The sequence below is a fragment of the Suillus discolor genome (genome assembly GCF_016758755.1).
Source record: "Suillus discolor strain FC423 chromosome Unknown F5147scaffold_20, whole genome shotgun sequence".
NCBI lineage: Eukaryota > Fungi > Basidiomycota > Agaricomycetes > Boletales > Suillaceae > Suillus > Suillus discolor.
This window is the reverse complement of record NW_024541267.1, coordinates 561,066-575,743: the sequence shown is the minus strand read 5'-3', so window position 1 is coordinate 575,743 and position 14,678 is coordinate 561,066. Positions and strand designations below refer to the sequence as shown.

At 47.5% G+C, this 14,678-nt stretch overlaps 5 protein-coding genes across 5 annotated transcripts; 2 read left to right on the top strand and 3 right to left on the bottom strand.

Annotated features, from left to right (window-relative positions):
* The first annotated feature begins 860 nt into the window (after positions 1 to 860).
* On the top strand, positions 861 to 2,393 carry F5147DRAFT_689623 (NADP-dependent oxidoreductase domain-containing protein). The gene is made up of 5 exons (XM_041436981.1): positions 861 to 929; positions 982 to 1,730; positions 1,783 to 2,021; positions 2,075 to 2,195; positions 2,250 to 2,393. The coding sequence occupies exons 2-5, from the start codon at positions 1,248 to 1,250 to the stop codon at positions 2,256 to 2,258; spliced, it is 852 nt and encodes a 283-aa protein (XP_041294269.1). The 5' UTR covers positions 861 to 929; positions 982 to 1,247; the 3' UTR covers positions 2,259 to 2,393.
* Positions 2,394 to 4,670: 2,277 nt separating this feature from the next.
* Positions 4,671 to 7,769, top strand: F5147DRAFT_574430 (adaptin N terminal region-domain-containing protein; the record flags this gene model as incomplete). Its single annotated transcript, XM_041431223.1, has 12 exons — positions 4,671 to 4,692; positions 4,745 to 4,773; positions 4,822 to 5,093; positions 5,143 to 5,284; positions 5,335 to 5,508; positions 5,568 to 5,899; positions 5,947 to 6,256; positions 6,308 to 6,523; positions 6,578 to 6,875; positions 6,925 to 7,457; positions 7,510 to 7,602; positions 7,662 to 7,769. The coding sequence occupies 12 exons, from the start codon at positions 4,671 to 4,673 to the stop codon at positions 7,767 to 7,769; spliced, it is 2,529 nt and encodes an 842-aa protein (XP_041294268.1).
* Positions 7,626 to 9,685, bottom strand: F5147DRAFT_132222 (uncharacterized protein). Its single transcript, XM_041428196.1, has 4 exons — positions 9,047 to 9,685; positions 8,064 to 8,997; positions 7,965 to 8,012; positions 7,626 to 7,909 (listed from the first exon to the last, which is right to left on the bottom strand). Exons 1-4 carry the CDS (start codon positions 9,566 to 9,568, stop codon positions 7,830 to 7,832), a joined length of 1,584 nt encoding a protein of 527 aa, XP_041294267.1. The 5' UTR covers positions 9,569 to 9,685; the 3' UTR covers positions 7,626 to 7,829.
* A 227-nt stretch (positions 9,686 to 9,912) lies between these two features.
* F5147DRAFT_745210 (major facilitator superfamily domain-containing protein) lies at positions 9,913 to 11,694 on the bottom strand (the record flags this gene model as incomplete). Its single annotated transcript, XM_041439733.1, is given in 9 exon segments — positions 9,913 to 10,160; positions 10,218 to 10,345; positions 10,412 to 10,725; positions 10,773 to 10,932; positions 10,989 to 11,123; positions 11,173 to 11,333; positions 11,392 to 11,421; positions 11,441 to 11,458; positions 11,512 to 11,694. The coding sequence occupies 9 exon segments, from the start codon at positions 11,692 to 11,694 to the stop codon at positions 9,913 to 9,915; spliced, it is 1,377 nt and encodes a 458-aa protein (XP_041294266.1).
* Positions 11,695 to 12,663: 969 nt separating this feature from the next.
* On the bottom strand, positions 12,664 to 13,752 carry F5147DRAFT_132214 (EAP30/Vps36 family-domain-containing protein). Its single transcript, XM_041428195.1, has 2 exons — positions 12,742 to 13,752; positions 12,664 to 12,686 (listed from the first exon to the last, which is right to left on the bottom strand). The coding sequence occupies exon 1, from the start codon at positions 13,503 to 13,505 to the stop codon at positions 12,759 to 12,761; it is 747 nt and encodes a 248-aa protein (XP_041294265.1). The 5' UTR covers positions 13,506 to 13,752; the 3' UTR covers positions 12,664 to 12,686; positions 12,742 to 12,758.
* Positions 13,753 to 14,678: the final 926 nt, after the last annotated feature.

The following is a 14,678-nucleotide window of genomic DNA, read 5'->3' as shown; positions in this document are numbered from 1 at the left end:
CTCGCCTAACAAACACGTGGATCCCTTTTGACGATCTTGTTTCCCAGTGCCACGATGAACAGTGCACACCGACCACTTCCAAAGCCTCTTGCGGTCCCTTCCGACTTCGATCGTTCTGCCCCTCAAGTATCGCTTTGGACACTCACTTGGCGAGCAGGTTACCGTTTATCTTGAACTCATTCTAGCTTCCGAACATGTCTCCTCGTATGCCTTTGTCATATCTGTTTCAATGTTGATGATGGATTTGTCCTTAGCATCCAAGTCATTCTATGGATATTACTCGGTTGAACATTTCATCTTACAAATTTGATCCGAACATTCCTCTCGGATGCGAAAATGATGGTATCTCTTCGGCGATCAGTGCAATTTCCAATAGACACTCGCAATGTTTCAATTTGCATTTCACGTCTTCCCTACATGTACTTGGAAGTTCAAACGTTCAAAGGCGACGTTCTGTTAGGAATCACATTGAATCATGTTGAATTCCGTCGCTGATGCGCTCAGCTAGTAATTTTTTCCGAAAAAATCGTGACGAATTTCATTCCTTGCAATTGGGTCTAGACTTGTGACCGGAGTTGGATTCTTAGCCCCATGGAATTCGATCACCTTTGAATTTGAAGACCCTCCGCGGTACCCTTAAAGCTTAGAGCTCCAATTTTGTTCCGCCCTTTTCCGAGTATAGCTTTGGATCACCTGGCCGACCGATTGCTATCAATGGAATCGTTGGACCTTGTTTCCTTCTACAAGATGCTTATGCTGTACCGATCCTGTCAACTATTTGTTTCCATATCTTTTGGCGTTCGATATGGACTGGTTCTCGAGTTGTGACCCAACTGACAAGTAGACGTGCTACACGAATGACATCTCTCTTCTCACCTATTATACACCGTCGGTCACCGAAGAAGTGTCCAATACCGACCAGCCAAACAGTAGCCCTACCGTGGTCTCTTCCTGCGTATTATCTTATTATCTCTCTCGCAGCCTTCTTATCAGTCCAAGGCAAATCGCGGAAATATATATCTTATTGCAAGTATAAAGATAGTTATGTGTATCAGGCTGACATGGCGGCAGTCCGCTCCTTGGTAATCAAAGCATCGGATAGGAGATATGTGGCCTGGTGACCCTTCAGTCAAGCTAGCATGTGGAGTCTAGATCATGTGTAGATAATACGGCGCCCCTCTGAAGGTATAAGTGCTATCACCTCCAAGATCTCCTCGTTGACTTTACCTTCGATTCACCCAGACAACATGTCGATTTCCACACTCACCCTTAACGACGGCAATCAAGTCCCCTGGATCGCATTTGGCACCGGCACGGCCCTGTTCCAGCAAGATGCACAGAACACTGTCAAGACTGCCATTGCCAACGGTTTCACGCACCTCGATGGTGCCCAGATGTACGAGAATGAAGAAAGCTTGGGCGCCGGCATCAAGGCGTCTGGCATGCCGCGCTCTGCGCTCTTCATCACCACTAAGCTCCATCGTCTGCAGCCTGACCAGACTGCCAAGAGCGCATTGCAAGTATCACTGAAGAAGTTGGGTGTAGAGTACGTGGATCTGTACCTCGTGCACGTGCCCGGTGACCATGAGGGCCGATTAAAGGAGGTGTGGAAGTCGATGGAGGACTGCAAGAGGGAAGGACTATCGAAGTCTATTGGAGTGTCGAACTTCGAAGTTGAGCACTTAGAAGAGATCTTAGAGGGCGCTGAGTTCCCGCCTTCGGTCAACCAGGTGAGCCAAATCACATCAGTGTTAGTATTATTTTTGACACTGCCCCTAAAAGGTTGAGATTCACCCGTATGTGTGGAAGTCCTTACAACCTGTGATCGCGCTCCATAAACAACACAACATCGTTACGTCCTCTTTCGGTGGCCTTTCACCACTCTTCCGCGCACCAGGAGGACCCTTGGATCCCGTAATTGAGAAAATCCGGGCACGTCTTGAGTCTACTCGAGGAAAGCCCGTGTCAGCTGGACATGTGCTCAACAAGTGGTTGGAGCAGTATGGCATTTTGGTCGTGACGTAAGTATCATTTGTTTAGGTGTGCTGCCATTGGCTTACTTAACATCTATCAGTACTTCGAGCAAGGCGGATAGGATGAGAGAGTATCTCGATACAGCCAACGTTCCGCGGTTGACGGCTGAGGAAATCGAATCGATTGAGATTGCTGGGGCACAGATTCATCAGAAATTTTTCGTATGTTTGATTACTTGAAAGATCGTTAACAGTACTGATCAAGATGCTTTACAGTCGAACTGATATCGTCAATGTGGAGTTGTCACTCCTCGGTCAGCCGTGGCCATCCTGTGCATAAGCAAGGAAGGGGGAACAGGCAGATAACGAAACACGACTGTTTTCTACAATATCATTATAATGACTATCCATTTCCCTCACTGTTAAAGCGTGTGATGGGCCCTTGAAAGATCCACGTCACTGTCCCCTCGAGAGCTAAGTACGAGTGGCAGTCAATGGCTAGGGACTGGTCATTAGATTGAGTCTATATTTCGTGACAATGAATACACTAGCTAGTGCACCGCAGCTGCGCCGTACGCGGAGTGAAGCTGAGTCAGGGCCGCTCAGCGCTCATTAAAATATTACCCGCTCCGACCCGTCTGACGTCGTCTGAGACAATGCATTTGTCATGTTTTGGGTCAACCTCATATATGTACTCGAGCGAGTGAGCTCGTCCTCAGGCCTCATTCCTCATAGAATGCGTCTCACGAGTGAGTCAACCGGTCAATATTGAAATGACCTCATTCTACATCATAGATTGCATCACGAATTCGGATGTCTCACAATTGCCGTTGAACACGGTTGAAGGTCACATATATAGGGCCGTCGTTTGGCCACCATTTGACACACCCTCTTTTCTCTCTATTGCCACTTGCTCCAACTTCATATACTTTTGTCGTACTCGATAGGACGAAACCAAACATTAATGAACTTGGTGCGATCTAACAAGTCTTGACCATGCGACTTGGACTACGAGGATCATCTCGCTCTATATCCACTGGACTATCCCGCAAAACCTATGCATGTCGATCTCATAGTCGAACTCCGTTTGTCGGGACCCTATTTTGACGATCCCGGCATTTCTTTCTATCTTGTCCTCTTCTCAAGTATCGCTTTGGCTTTGGATAGTACTCACTCGGCCGACAGTTTACTATGGACCGAACCCGATGCACTTGCTTTTGTCCAACGATCCTTCTAACGATGCTATTACCTGGATTCTGGATTGGCACCATCACACGATATGCTCTTTATCGTCCTTTCCGTCCGACTTTTCCCGATATCACACGACCGAAGACTGCAATTTAATTTGTCTGAGCATTCCTCCTCTGATGGGCAGCTTTGTGGTCATTGACTCATCTCTATTCTACGAGGCGCGATTTCCAATGGACACGGAATTTGGATGTTTCAATTACGATTTCTGTTCTGAGCACCAATACTGTGACACTCCCTCTGTGGTGTTCGATGGAATTACTCTATTCTACGAACTTGGTACGAGGTAATCAATACTCAGGATGCGACTTGCGTGGACGACCTGGACTTGCTCTCGCGAGATTGGCGAGAGTAGCGCCTCACTCTTCAATGTGCCCTGCGACTGTTCTTCGTCCGTCATTTCTTCGATAGCACCTATCCGATTCTGCTGTCTAGGCTACGGACTAGTCTGTGTCGATCTCCTAGTCGATCTCCACTTTTCGAGACACTCTTTTGACGATCTCGTTCATCTGATGTTTCCAAGAAACCCGGCCTACGTATTCATCTATCACCAAGTTTATTCATGTGGTAAATGACTATCTATTCATCGAACCGAATTCTGGCGTCGCCGGTCGGCTTGAAGTCGTCCATATCGTTGGCACATGGCTGTCTCTTTCACCAGCTACGCCTTCCGAATTCAATTCAGACTGGAACATAGCGTCATGCAACTTGACCAAAGGATGTTTCACCATCGAAACCCACTGAGGTCACGGGCTGGCTTCGACCGACGATCGATTCTCATCAAAGTAAGGAGCGCTTTCAGCAATGATCAGAATATGGTTTGACTTTCCTTCCATCAAGTTCCTGTCGTTCAACTCATTTGTTACATTTGTACCAGGCAGCTAAGGTGGCAAGTTCACTCCCAGCCTCGCTTGCTGAACTCAGGTTCAACACTCGAGAGAGATCCACGGTTGTTGTTGTACGTTTTCCTTTGTCTGAGTGCTTCATCGAAAACCTGATTTTTTTAATGAAACCACTCTGGTCAAATCTTCAAGCTCTCCATGCATGTACCTGGTGACTATTCATACTTTATTTCTGGAGCTCACATAGCTGTGATTTCGCAGATATATACTAAGGTATGCTGGACGCAAACAAGGTGCGTCGGGTTAGTGTGTATGTCCAAGAGGTCATCACCACTTATCCGACGTATGTTGGTTTGTGATGCACTTTCCAAGCTGTCCAGAATGAACCGAGTCGCGAATAGAATCGAGTAGTGATCCCACATTACGACTTAAAAGATACATAGCTAGCTTAGAGCAGTACTGCCGAAGCGCTGATATTTGAATCTTATGTCAAAGAAAGTTGAAATGGCGTTTTCGAAGCAATTGTCCTGTGGAGTCACGTCACAGTCACAAAGTCACGCCACATGTCCAATATTGATGAGTCTGACTTCGCTTTGAACGCGCAGCCATGGTGTACCATAATCTCAAGGGTGAGTGGTTCTGAAGCATGGCTTGGAACTTTTGACTGAAGCATCCAGACAGCCCTGATCAAAGGAATAAGGGCCTGCAAGGTAGATCTTTCAAATTCACGGTCTTGAAGTCACCTTAAACCCTTGCAGACCGTTGCAGACGAGCGGGCCCTCATCCAGCAGGAATCAGCCGCCATCCGGGCCTCGTTCAGAGAGGAAGATGTGTATGCGCGACACAACAATATTGCAAAACTACTATACATCCACATGCTGGGGTCGCCCGCCCATTTCGGTCAGATAGAATGTCTGAAACTGGTCGCGAGCCCCCGATTCACGGATAAACGCCTCGGATATTTGGGTATCATGTTACTTTTGGACGAGAATCAAGAAGTCCTGACCCTCGTCACCAACTCGTTGAAGAAGTATGTGTCATATGTTATGATCTGCTAGTTTTTGAATTTACTCTTGCAGTGACATGAACCACTCAAATATGTATGTCGTTGGTTTAGGACTCTGCACATTCGCAAACATAGCTTCGGAGGAAATGTCGCGAGATTTGGCAAATGAGATAGGGAAGCTTTTGGGCTCAAGTAACACTTATATTCGCAAAAAGGTGCGCACACTCTCTATCCACATCGCGTTCAAGACTCGAATGTACTTCAGGCTGCTCTATGTGCTCTTCGCGTCATCAAGAAGGTTCCTGACCTTGCCGATCACTTTATCTCGAAAGCCAAGAATCTTCTCACTGATCGAAACCACGGCGTGCTACTTACAGCCATAACCCTTACAACCGAAATGTGTCAGATCGACGAGAATTGTCTGAACGAATTCCGAAATGTAAGCGCTTTCGCTCGTGCTAGCAACCTTGTTATCATTGATTATTCACGTGCTCGCAGGCTGTGCCGCTACTTGTTCGTAACTTGAAAGCCTTGGTCACCACTGGATACAGCCCCGAGCACGATGTCTCTGGTATCACAGATCCATTCTTGCAGGTCAAAGTCTTGCGATTGCTTCGTTTACTTGGCAAAGGCGATGCACGTGCTAGCGAGACCATGAATGATATCTTGGCGCAGGTTGCAACTAACACTGATTCGACCAAGAACGTCGGCAATTCGATATTATATGAAACTGTCCTGACGATCCTTGAGATCGAAGCGGATTCTGGTCTGCGCGTCATGGCTATTAATATTCTTGGCAAGTTCTTGGGTAACCGTGACAATAACATTCGGTCGGTTAAAATTACGTTCTGAAAGTATACTCGCTTACTTCGCTCAGTTATGTCGCCTTGAACACTTTGAATAAAGTGGTCGGAATGGACACCAATGCGGTTCAGCGACACAGAAATATCATTCTAGACTGCCTGCGGGATGGCGATATATCCATTCGGCGGCGTGCTCTCGAATTGTCATATGCGCTCATCAATGAGCAGAACGTGCGGATCCTCATTCGCGAACTGCTTGCTTTCCTTGAGGTTGCGGACGACGAGTTCAAGCTTGGCATGACAACGCAGATATCACTCGCCGCAGAGCGATTCGCTCCAAACAAACGGTGGCACATCGACACTGTACTTAGGGTGCTCAAATTGGTGAGTGGGTTCTCAATGTCAAAGGTATCTATTCACTCAAGTTCATGTTAGGCCGGAAACTTTGTCCGCGAGGAGATCCTATCTGCTTTCATCCGTCTTGTCGCTCATACCCCGGAGCTTCAAGCATACACATCGTCTAAGCTCTATACTGCCCTCCAGGATGACATCTCACAAGAGTCACTAACATTGGCTGCTTTGTGGGTAATCGGTGAATATGGTGATGTGCTCTTCGATGGCGGCGTCGTGGACGAGGATCAGCCCAAACAGGTCAGTCATAAACTCTGTGCCTGGAATTGAGAATTTACGACTTGCTTCTTTTAGATTACCGACAAGGATCTTTTGGATCTCCTACTTACCACCCTCGACTCGCCCTACGCAAACTCCCTTACTCGTCAATTCCTCATGGCAAGTATCACCAAGTTGGCCTCCAGACCGACGACAAGTTTGCCACAACAACAGCGAATTGCCGAGGTTCTCGCCAAGTACACCACTAGCCCAGAGTTGGAACTGCAACAACGTGCCGTTGAATTCGCAAGTTTGTTCACCTTGGGCGATCTAAGGATTGGTGTCCTAGAACGGATGCCACCTCCAGAGCTCAAAGCTACTGTAATGGGCGTTGGTGTGTAGACTCTTGAATCTGATTTGACGATGTTCTGACATTTTCCCAGTCAGTGAAAATAAACCCGTTGGGTCCACGCAAAGTGGGAAGGACGCCGATCTTCTTGGTGATGAGGTGGCACCGCCGACGCCTGTTGTCAATGGCCAGGCAACGCACAACAATCACGACCTCCTTGCAGAGATCTTCGGTAGCAGTCCTGCTGCTTCGTCTCCGACGCACGGTCGCACACCCTCTGTTTCACCGCAACCCCAGAAAAGCAGTGTCCAAGATATTCTCGGTTTGTTTGACTCTTCCCCTTCCCCAGCGTCGCCTGCTCCTGCTCCTTCCCCTGCCGCATCCGCTTTTACCACCTTCTCTCCGCAATCACAGAGCCAGGCACCTCCCCGACCTTCTCCGCAACAACAGCACCCACCTGCGCCACGGTTGACCTCTTATACCGCCTATGATAAGCAGGAGCTCAAGATTACCCTTACACCTCAAACCTCTGCTGCGCGACCAGGTGTCGTCAACATCATGGCCCGCTTCCAAGTTTCCGGTTCCAACGCTGCTACCGGGCTTAACTTCCAGGCTGCTGTTCCCAAGGTAAGGATTAAGATCCAACAAGTTGGTGACATCCTACTGAGCTGTTGTACAGTCACAACAACTGCAGATGCTTCCCATGTCGAATTCCGATGTTCAGCCAGGTGCTACGGAAACTCAACAAATGCGTGTGATGGGGCCGCCTGGTGTATGTATCCCTTCTTTCTTCATGTTGAAATCATTTTCTGATTGATTTTTATACAAAAGTCCAATATACGGCTACGGCTACGTATATCATATACCCTTGCTGGGCAGGCAGTCCAAGACCAAATAGATTTTTCGGGTTTCCCGCCAGGGTTAACAGGAAGTGGTTAGCTTGTGGTTAGGATGTACGGTACTCGCTATCTAAGCTGTTACGCACGGCGCTATTAATGATCAGTATCTGGCACACACTTGGTCTACATGGATATTATCGGCTATCTTCGCTTTATCACGACAAGAGCAAGAGGCAACACCTTGCATACAAACTGATTCAGTTCAGTCTCAATTGTAATAACACTATTTGCTCACTATGCTGAGTGTCCTGAGACCATGCCAATTGTTTAATTGACAAGGAATCTTCATAGTTCATACGTAAGATTGGGAGTTTAACAAGAGGGAGACACGTACCGTCCCTAAGCCACACGTCAACTGGAGGAGGTTGCCTCTTACGGACAGGAGGATCTCTCAGCAATTCCAAGGTCTTGAGACGAGGGCAACGGTTGATGATAGCAATGGCGATGTTTCTTTCAGCTTGCGATCCTTCGAGATCGCGCTTTACTCCCCAGTGGATATGTTCCAGCTTCGGGAACAATGCTACCCACCCAGCTAATGCGGCGGTGAAACTAGGCGAGGGCAACTCTTCATTTTGGCCCTTCCAAATAATCGTGAGGGACGCAATGGGGGGCATCACCCTCTCTGAATCTGCGCTGCTTTGTGACAGCAGCCAAGACATGTGTTCGGTCTTGATTGCTATTGAGGTCACGTAAACTTTGTCTCTGGCTACCATCGCGTCGAGACAGTCGTTCAAAGATGTGATGTAACCATCTGCATCAGGACCACTGATGTCTATATGTTTCAGGACTTTGAAGCTAGGCTGAAGACGGAGGATGTGCCCGATGTCATTCGGTAATCCCACGAGTGTCCTCAGTTTAGGGAGGGCATTGAGGTTGAGGACCGACTTGTTCTGTGTCTCACTGTCCTCCAAGGAGAGGCCTTTCGTAGTCAGTGAGGTGAGCCCGTTATGACGGCGCAGAAACTGCGTCAAACATTGAAGCGACAATGAATTGGAGGAAATAACAAATTCCCGAAGGTGGCGAAGGCGGAGCATTGACAGGATATGGGTCCACTTTGGCGCATTGCGAAAGCGAAGGTCAAGTGTTAACGAAGTGATGGAAGAATCATTGAGTGTCCGGATGGTCCACGTGCTCATGAATGGCGCGAAGAAGTAGTCTGTCGAAAGGTTGACTGTCTTCAATGTAGTGAGGGACGGCGTTATTGTGATCCAATAATTCTCGTCGCGTTTGTAACGGCGAAATATTTTCCTGCAAAATCTGGCAACAGTCTGCATGGTCATAAGTAGATAGAAGTAGTAGATAAGACAATAAACTTACATCCACGGTACTGACTACGCCTTCCAAGCGCAAAGCACGGGTCAGATCTATTACTCCTGGAACCCATGCTCTGTCTGTGTGCCCCCCAGTTATGAGCATATCTTCGCATCCCTGTTTCTTGATGACAATCATTAGATCTATAAGTCCAAATATGACATGTCTTGAGTATGGCTCCATGCCACGCCCGAAGCGTAGGTGGAGGTTGCGGAACGGCTCCAACTTTGCGATGAAACGCGTAAGAAACTTGAGTTGGGTATAATTGGTGACAGTACAGCAGACGGAATCACATTTCTTCACCCAGAGTGCCAACAAAAGCCCGCGTAGTGCAGCTATAGTTGGTTGGCAGATACTGGCAGGTGCGTTCGTAGGGGCATTGACGCCAGTGAACCGATCAAAGTAGACGGTGAGTGCAGCAAAATGAAGCTGCTTTGAGACGTTGCAGAACACTAGAAGCTCTTCATTTTCTAGATTCTTGGATATGTGACATAGGATTTCGCTTGGAAGGTCCAAAAGACAGTGCATCGTCGCGGTTGCGATAGCTGAGCGCTGAGAACACAGCAGTGAGCACACAATGCGGATCGTAGCAATTTTGATGCCAGCATGCCGCACCTTCGCTCACAGCCACTACACATGTCCTATTGCCCACGCTGCAAACCCCTGTCATTGAATATTCAGTGTGTAGTCAGACCGTATCTACGCATACGCCACTACAGGGAGCTCAGCCCTCAGATGCGGAACAACCGGATCATCCCAGTGACTACATCGCTCGTTGTCTTGGAACCACCAGCGCAGATCACTGGACCCCTATACATATTCTTTTGTGACGAAGATGTTACTAGACCAGTAGTACATCATCGATGATATATCTACTCGCACCACAAGCGCTTTGGGAGGGCAGATCCGACACCGATCGCAATACAAACCATTCCAGCCATTAACCAATACACCATATTTCCACCAAGGAGTTGCTTCTCGATACTCAGCGAATAAGCAGAGTTCGCCACCGCCGGTCCAACAGCTCGTATGACAGACACCACAGTTTGCGCGAGCCCATTTGTTGCGCCAATGGATGCTCGGTTGGGTGCAGATGCATTGATGTACATGAATACGACACCTGTACAAGGAACACAAAGTAAATATTCAGCCCAGTTTGACTGACCGTCATGCGTACCAAATGCAGAATATGAGATTACGAAGGCGAGGAGCTGCAGGCCTACCAGGAGGTAAACAAAATAGCTCAGTCCCTGTGCTTTAGCTGCGAAGCTGATGGCCGGAAACAGCGCAAGCATTGGGAAGCAACTGAAGACAGAGAAGATATACAGATTTCGTCCTCCTAGTCAGTCATGCAAGCGCACAAAGAATAACAATTGAAGCACTCCGTTCAGAATACCAAGCATAGCCAGAATGATGCCAATGGCTGGGGCATCCAGCCCGAGGCCACCCATTTCAATGGGCGTAGCATAAAATACTGGTTGGACAGCACGGAACGAGATTTCAATCAGGGCAGTAGCAGCATAAGCGCAGGTTGCGATAACCACCCGCGTCACTAGCAAATCGCGGAACGGCAAGGGCTTCGTTTTTGATCGAAGGCCAGAATCTGATGGCATGGTCCGCAAAGTACTTCTTTCGCCCTTGTACAATCCGAGAATCCGAGCAAAACTAGTGCTAGGTTGTGTGCTCTGGGACACGGTAAGTTTTCAATTCAAGTGCTTGGGGATTGACAAACCTCGCTGAGAAAAAAGAACGTAACGCACCACCATACAAGCGCTAGTGTTCCTATCACGCCACAAGGAAGGAAATAAGGATACGTCTTTAGGAGTTTAAATCTTCCAAATAGTTCCGGATACTGAACCGTCGGACTTGCAAGAAGTCCACCGATGAGAGGCCTGCAAATTCAAACTTTCAGTCAACCAAAAATTGAATGACAGAAAAAAATGATTACCCCAGAGCGATGCCAGCTTGCCAAGCAAAAGGAATATACGCATACGCCTGAGACATGTTCGTGGAGTCCGTGATATCGGCGATCATGCTCTTCATCACTACCACATTACCATTGAGCGCACCACACAGACAACGGCTTATGTCGTTCAATACAGGATTAATTGCTAACAATAGATAATGCATACCTCAAGACGACACTCCAAAAAGTTCTCGAGAGTCCAAAAGAGAACATGGAAATGGAGATGCCCGTGAGACCAATCAATAAAATTGGTTTACGGCCAACACGATCAGACAGACGACTCCAGTGAAAAGTAGTCAATGCCTCAGTTGCAAAGAAGAGTGACTGCTATATGTATAAAACATTCATCAGAAAACTATTCCATCAAGTAGTGACAACTGCGTACCAGTACGCCAACGTAAATTGCAACACTGAGCTTCTTCACCATTGGTTACTCCAATGCTTCGTATCAGCTGGACGTCCTTTCCATCATCAATTGTTTGAGTGCAATACAGCAAGTACCGACCTGTGGGGCAAATGGCGAGATGACTTGCGAAGTCATTGGTTCTAGGACTTGAAGCGACAGTATGATAGAAAATTGGCTCCACGGGAGAGGCGTCTTGCCTGTAATTACTGGCTTCTGTTGGGGTTCCACATAGTCATTGGCATGCAGCAGAGGTGTCTCTTCGTCAGCGATTTCGAGGGTCATAATTGTTGTACACCAAAACTCAAATTTGTCACTCTGGCTTAAGTACAATCCAGGGACAAGTCCCAGGGCGTGGTATTTGTGGGGAATAATGGAGATTAGTGTACCGTTACAGATACTTGAAGTGGCTCACGCTAGTATGCTTTGTGTGCAGATCCCGAGTTTGGAAGCATTTGAACCACCAAAAGAGGTCAACCAAATTGACCCCGCAACTTCGATGCTGGGAGCCTATGTTCGATATATGGGACAATCAACTTCTACGTTCCCACCCAAACAAAGTATTGATCAAATCCATCCGTGAGCTGTGATTTTAATTAGCCGTTTTACATGGAGCGAGATTAACACTGACGCCCGTACACAGACAATACCTTTCATCAAACGATAACCAGATTTCCTGTAAGTCTGTACTGTTTTGTAAAATTCGATGGTTATTAAGAATGCGGAGTGGACGGCAGCTAATCCAACACCAAGATAGAAACAAGCATTTGTGCAAGTCTGTCTGTCGCGCCCTCGGACGCTCGGTTAAAGGTTGCCGGGTTGATATACATGAACGTAATACCTGGCGCAACAGATCAGAAACTCTATTGTCAATGAAAAAATGACAACAAACTATATGCGAAAGCCATGCTGCTCAGAAGAGCCCACCAAACCCCATATACTCTGAACAACGCCACATGATCAGGGTTACAGGAGAGTCAGTACCCATGGATAATGGCAGAAAAACGAAAGTGTCACTATGCGAGAAAGTTTCTCAACCAGTCCATCATTGCGAAGGACGTGATATGTATGTTTCCCTGTCTTGTCTTCGTTTCGCGTGTTGCAATGATAGTCTACGTCATCCAACACCATGTGAAACGATTCAAAGTCACGAGTGCATGCTTCTACGCCGAATATACTCCGCGTCCTTTCGACGGAAATGTAGGAGGCGGTAGTACGGATATCGACGATCGAGCCTCTGATCAAGGGGTTATCCGACTCAATCGCAATTGAATTTCCTGTCCTCAGGTCAATCTGAGTATCATTAACATAGATGCGACACGACTCACGCACCTTGGCGAGCAACAGAATTACTCGTCCCAACGCATCGCAGACGGAATCCAATAGACTTGCCCATAGTGCTCATCTTGAGAATCAAGCCAACAAAGGCCGTCTCGAAGAAGCATGTTCTCCAGAGCAGCTCGAGCACGTTCTCTCGTCCATCCTCGACGGTTCTCCAGGATTGCTTCAACAATCCATCCTCCTTCTACTTGTGCTTCCGCAAGAATTACTGCCTGATCTGCATCTAGCTCCTTGACCACGCTTCTCACCATCTTCTTTCCACCACCAACGTCAAGCACTTCGTATCCAGCGCCGAGCGGTTGAAGTGTCTTGATGCTTCTTATAACATCTTCCTCTGTAATGACACCACTCTCGACGCCACGCAGCTTGCTGACCATACGCACAAGCTCCCCCATTTCTATCACGCCCCCGTTCCTCTCCCTTGTGCTTACGCACACGTCCACTATCTGAACTCCCAGCTCATACTGCCAATCACCCATCCCAAGCATCTCTGCCCACCAGCCACCCTTCATTGGTCCAGCGAGCGGGTCCACGCCAATCGACGAGCACATTTGCTGAAATGCATGACGAAACGCTGGATCGCTACGAATTGAATCTCTGTGCGTCGTTGCGAAGTGCGAAAGGGCAGTTCGGAATTGTGTTAGTTGTGATTGTAGATTATCGACCTGAGTTTTTGAGAGCTCTGAAGACAGTTCTGCAAAACGCTGTGATAGTTGTTCTTTGTCAAAAGCAGCAAGACCGACGCCGCGATGCATGTTCAATTGGTTGCTTTCAAAAGTGGACCTACTCGAGAATGATCTCTTGATCACGTGATGAGGTAGCAGTCGGGTTAGAGACTTGCAAAAGTAGCTAGTATGGAGCGTTCGTTGTCAACGAAGTGATTCGAAGTACACTTCGAAGTACTTCGCGAAGTCACAGGCAAGCTGCAGAATAGATTAGTAATCAAACCCAGTGGAATACTTATGTTGAGATGCGCGTTTGAGAGACAGCGCACATACTCGCGCATTTCGCTCGATATTCGGACTGACAGCATATTTTCTATAAGACGGAGGTGCTTCTTTTATAATTTACATTGTGCACATCTAGGCATATTCACGCAGACTCGCGCTGTCCTCCCAGAATGTGCTTAAAAGCTATCAAATATGCTTTGATTGCTTGGTAGTGGAATACAATTGGTACGAAAACAGCTGGAAATACAGGGAAATCGAAGCGAAACAGGTGGAGTATACCTTGAAAACACGTTGAGAGCCGAGCCGAAAGGAAATAGACAGCTGAGCGGATTGCGAACATTTGAGAGCCAAGCAGAAAGGAAGTAGACAGCAGAGCGCATCGAAAACATGAACATGTCGAGAGCAGACAGCGGGGGAGATCGAAGATAGTCAGACAACACAGCAACGAAGGTGCAGCAGACGCTGGTAGCAGAATCGAGACACGTTGAGGAAGCACAAGTGTTGGGATGGCTGATACCGTGACAGGCTAGTAGATTTGGCCCTCGTTGACATTCTTATTCCACGCATCATTAGACGCCTGCAAAAACTTGTGATTAGTATCATTGACAACCGAGTAAACACATTATACCAAAATTTTGGCTTCCTCGTTGTATTTCTAAAAATCGAGCATTGAATAAGAGTTAGTCAGCGCATACCATACAAAACTCGGAGTAGATGACTTACCCCAAGCTGATCTGATGTCAATGTTCCGTAGTAGGCATTGGACTCATCCGTTGTCCCACTGCGCTTGGTCTGCTTGAGCCAACGTAGAAAATTGTCGGGAGGTATGGGTACATGATAATTATTAGTGCATAGTTCGACGTGTTCACTGGACAGACATACCAGACTGTCAAAATCATCACTCATTGTGATGTCCATATTATCCGAGTGGTGGTTCTGTTGACTCGGCTGCGACTGGTCCATCGAGGTAGTTTGAAC